Raw genomic sequence first — 4069 nt, 5'->3', positions numbered from 1 at the left:
CTTGCATAGGGACTTTCCGGACCCCGTGGACTTAATCAACCTCCCCGGGCCAGTGCTCCTCATGAGTGTTGGTCCAAACTAGAGCACCGTGCGGGACCACCCCTTGGCAACTTGGGTTATGTTGCTACCTGTACATTTAGCTCATCCGGTGTACCCTGAGAACGAGATCGCACTACTCCTATAAGGCTAGGTCGGTGCATCGGGAGGTCTTGCTGGATTAGTTTTACCATTGTCAAAATATCTTGTGCACCGGGATTTCGAGTCTGAACGGAGGGTCCTGCGATGGAAGACTTTCTCTGCGGATCATGAGCTTGTCATGGGCTAAGTTGGGACACCCCTGCAGGGTGTAAACTTTCGAGAGTCGTGTCGCGGTTATGTGGCAAATGGGAATTTGTTAATATCCGGTTGTTGAAAACTTGACACTTGAATTAATTAAGAGACACCAACCACGTGTGTAACCATGATGGTCTCTTTTCGACGAGGTTCTGGATCGGTGGGGTTATGTTTGAACGTAAGTAGTTCAGGATCACTTCTTGATCACTTCTAGTTTATGACCATTGCGTAGTTTCTCGTCTTACTCTTGTACTCGTGTGTTAGCCACCATATTTTGCTTAGTGCTCGCTGCAGCTCCACCTCATGACCACATCCTACCTATAAGCCTAAATAGTCTTGATCTCGCGGGTTTTAAGATTGCTTAGTCCTCGTGACTCAAAGGTACTACCAAAACAATTGCAGGTGCCGATGATACCAATACAGGTGATGCAACTGAGCTCAAGTGGGAGTTCGACGAAGACCTTGGCCATTACTATGTTTCATTTCCGGATGATCAGTAGTGGTGCCCAGTTGGGACGAAGACGTTGTGTGTACACTGTTTAATGTATGAATAATTTGATCATTGTCTGACGTGGCGATTGTAAGCCAACTATTCATTTTCCTTGTTCATTACATGGGATTGTGTGAAGATTTCCCTTCTTGAGACAATACCAAAATGCGGTCATGCCTCTAAGTGGTGCCTCGACACATGGGAGATATAGCCGCATCTTGGGTGTTACAAGTTGGTCATCAGAGCCATCCCCAACTAAGGAGCCCCCTGCTTGATCGAATCGCTGTTGTTGTTGAGTCTAGAACAAAACTATTGTGAGTCTTAGGATTATATATATCGGAGAGTAGCATTCTTTTTACTCCTCAGTCCCCTTCGTCGCTTTGGTGAGGTCTCCTGACATAGATGTTTTGACTTTCCTCTCCTCATTTTCACAAAAAAGGATCACGTGGGTATCTTGTGATCGTTCTGATATTCTTGTAACAAGAACATTGTTCTTGGTGCCTCCTGACATTTAGGGGTTGTGGCAGTGTCCCGAGGAGTTAAGCTCTGAGGTGCTGTCGTCACAATTTTATCGTTGCAGTTCTAAAATACCTAAGTTCGCCGACATCGAAAATCTCTTTTAAGCAGTTAGTGGTGAGATAACCTCGACGCTACCCAGTACTGGGGAGGGAGTTCGGGAGTATTTCCACACCTCGTATAACGGATGCTATTCAAAGGTTGAGGTACACGATTTCCAGAGTTTTCTTGGTTATGTGTTGATGAATGGATACAATTGGAGCGTAGGGCTTGTTAGTTGTGTGATATATATTGTGCCTCCCTGTATCCCCCACACCAGATTGCATAACCAGAAAGTTTCGAGAGATTATAGGTGAGAATTCAAGTAGCTCTTAGTTCTTCTTCCGACAGATAATTGGTATGGGATTGGGTGATCCTTATCATTTATTTGTTCTAGTTGTACCTTGTTGTTTCATTTATCAACCTTTGTATAAGTGGCTTCTCGCCTTAATGGTCGTGTAATGTTAACTTTGGAATTCATTCGTTCAATCTCTGTTTGAATGTTTATTGTGAAGACTATATGTTGCAATTTCTATCCGTTGATTCCGCTTGTCTATCTGTCTATCATGGTTCTAATGGATGTCACCCTGTTCAGGATGGCTCCTCCAACGCATTTGAATCCGAACCACAACGATGGAGATCACGCAAACCCTCTGCCTCCGGAGGCATGTCAAGTTGTGATGGCAACCACCAACGCCAATACCCAGATGCTTTTGCAACTCTTCCAAGAGTGCAACCAAGATCAAGGCAACCAAGGAAGTCATGGTCAAGGGCAATTCAACAATCAGCCTCAATTTGCTACCCTCAACCAGTTCCTTGCAAATCAGCCAAAGTCTTTCAGCAATTGTGCCGAGGCCACGGACACCGATGATTGGCTCGTGTACATAAAAAAGCATTTGCAATGTAGCAATGTCAGGCCTGAGGACGATGTCAAGTTCGCTTCTTTTCAGCTCAAGGACCAAGTAGCTGATTGGTATCAGCAATACAAATATTCCAGAGGGGCCCGACCGATTACCTGGACTGACTTCTTCCGGGACTTTAAAGCTCATCACATTCCAACAAGTGTTGTCGAGAGGAAGAGTGAGGAATTCCGCAAACTCAAGCAAGGAAGTATGTCCGTGTATCAATACAACATCCAATTTCAGAAGCTTGCTCTCTTTGCAAAACAAGATGCTCCTGATGAAAAGGGCATGATCTATCACTTCAGGGGTGGCCTTAGAGAGGATCTGCAGTTAGCTCTCGTTCTTGTTGAGCCTACTCAGTTCGATCAGTTCTATAACATGGCCCTCAAGGAAGAAGGTGCACTGCTCAAGTGTGAGGCGTCAAAGAAGAGAATCAGGGATGCAGTTCACTCGTCTTCTTCCTCTCAAGTGGCAGCTAAGCAACATAAGTTCTGGCTTCCTCCGCCTCCTCCGTTTCGTCAGCCCTACCAATAGAAGTACAAAGGTGGCCATGGATCTTCCCACCCACCCAACCCAGGCTATCAGAACAAGTTTCAGTCTCAAGCTCCGAGGACAGGTGGTCCTCCACCTGCTTATCATCGTCCTCTTTCAGAGGTGCCTTGTCACAGGTGTGGTATGAAAGGGCATTACTCAAACAAGTGCACCCAGAAGCGCCTTCCGCATTCTAATCCGGTAAGGTCGGCAAGCAATGCATTTGTCAAGCACAGTCCAAAGCATGCAAAGGTGAACATGTTGAATGCAACTCAAGCAGAGGATTATTCAGATGTGATCATGGGTAACCTCTCGGTTAACTCTATTCCTGCTAAAGTTTTATTCGATACGGGTGCATCGCATTGTTTCATGTCAAGACCATTTTTTGCTAAGCATGATTTCATTTCAGAGATGTTTGAAAAAACCCATGGGAGTTGTTTCTCTGGGCTTGTCTATGAGGGCTACCACATTGATTCCTGATGTTACCATCAAGATGGGAAATTATAAATTCCTGGCTTCCCCGTTTATTCTTGGCAACTCTGATATTGATCTCATTCTTGGCATGGATTGGCTTTCTCAGCACAAGACTTCTCTTGATTGTGCCGCCAGGGAGATTAAATTGACGCACCCTTCTGAGGATGTGATCATCTATGCTGCTCGTGATGAAACCATTCGGTTGCTCTCCCTCAATGAGAAGGGAGAGTTAGACACAATTTCTCAAATTCCAGTTGTTTGTGAGTACCAAGATGTTTTTCTAGAAGAGCTTCTGGGTATGCCTCCTCACCGTCCAGTCGAGTTCGTTATCGATATTGAGCCCGGTACGGAACTGGTTTGCAAGCATCCATACAAGCATGGACCAAAGGATCTGAAAGAATTAAAGAAATAGCTCGATGAACAAGAACGTCTGGGTCTGATCAGACCAAGTTCATCTATGTGGGGTTGTGGTTCTTTTTGTCCAGAAGAAGGATGGCACAGACCGACTTTGCATCAATTACCATCCATTGAACAAGAAGACAATCAAGAATAAGTATCCACTTCCCAATATCAATGAGCTATTCGAGCAAGTAAAAGTTGCAAAGGTTTACTCCAAGATTGACCTTCGTATAGGTTATCATCAGATTCGCATTCGTGAAGAAGATATCCCCAAGGCTGCATTTAGAACAAGCTTTGGTTCTTATGAATATACTGTCATGTCTTTCGGCCTTGTCAATTCCCCTCCAACTTTCTCTTGTATGATGAACTTCATCTTCAACCCCTA

The 4069-nt window shown here is 44.8% G+C and overlaps 1 protein-coding gene across 1 annotated transcript; it reads left to right on the top strand.

Moving 5' to 3' along the window:
* Window positions 1-2058: 2058 nt before the first annotated feature.
* LOC147984829 (uncharacterized) lies at window positions 2059-3697 on the top strand. The gene is made up of 2 exons (XM_087541278.1): window positions 2059-2724; window positions 3221-3697. Exons 1-2 carry the CDS (start codon window positions 2059-2061, stop codon window positions 3695-3697), a joined length of 1143 nt encoding a protein of 380 aa, XP_087397404.1.
* Window positions 3698-4069: the final 372 nt, after the last annotated feature.

Source organism: Triticum urartu, chromosome 2A (genome assembly GCF_056163025.1).
Source record: "Triticum urartu cultivar PI428250 chromosome 2A, HENAU_Tu73, whole genome shotgun sequence".
Lineage (NCBI taxonomy): Eukaryota > Viridiplantae > Streptophyta > Magnoliopsida > Poales > Poaceae > Triticum > Triticum urartu.
The sequence above is the reverse complement of the archived record's forward strand: the minus strand, read 5'-3'. Positions and strand labels throughout refer to the sequence as shown.

Coding starts and splice junctions, on each gene's coding strand:
- LOC147984829 (XM_087541278.1), top strand. CDS start 2,059: ATGGCAACCACCAACGCCAATACCCAGATGCTTTTGCAACTCTTCCAA. Junction 2,725..3,220: donor AGAAGAGAATCAGGGATGCA/GTTCACTCGTCT, acceptor ATTTCATTTCAG/AGATGTTTGAAAAAACCCAT.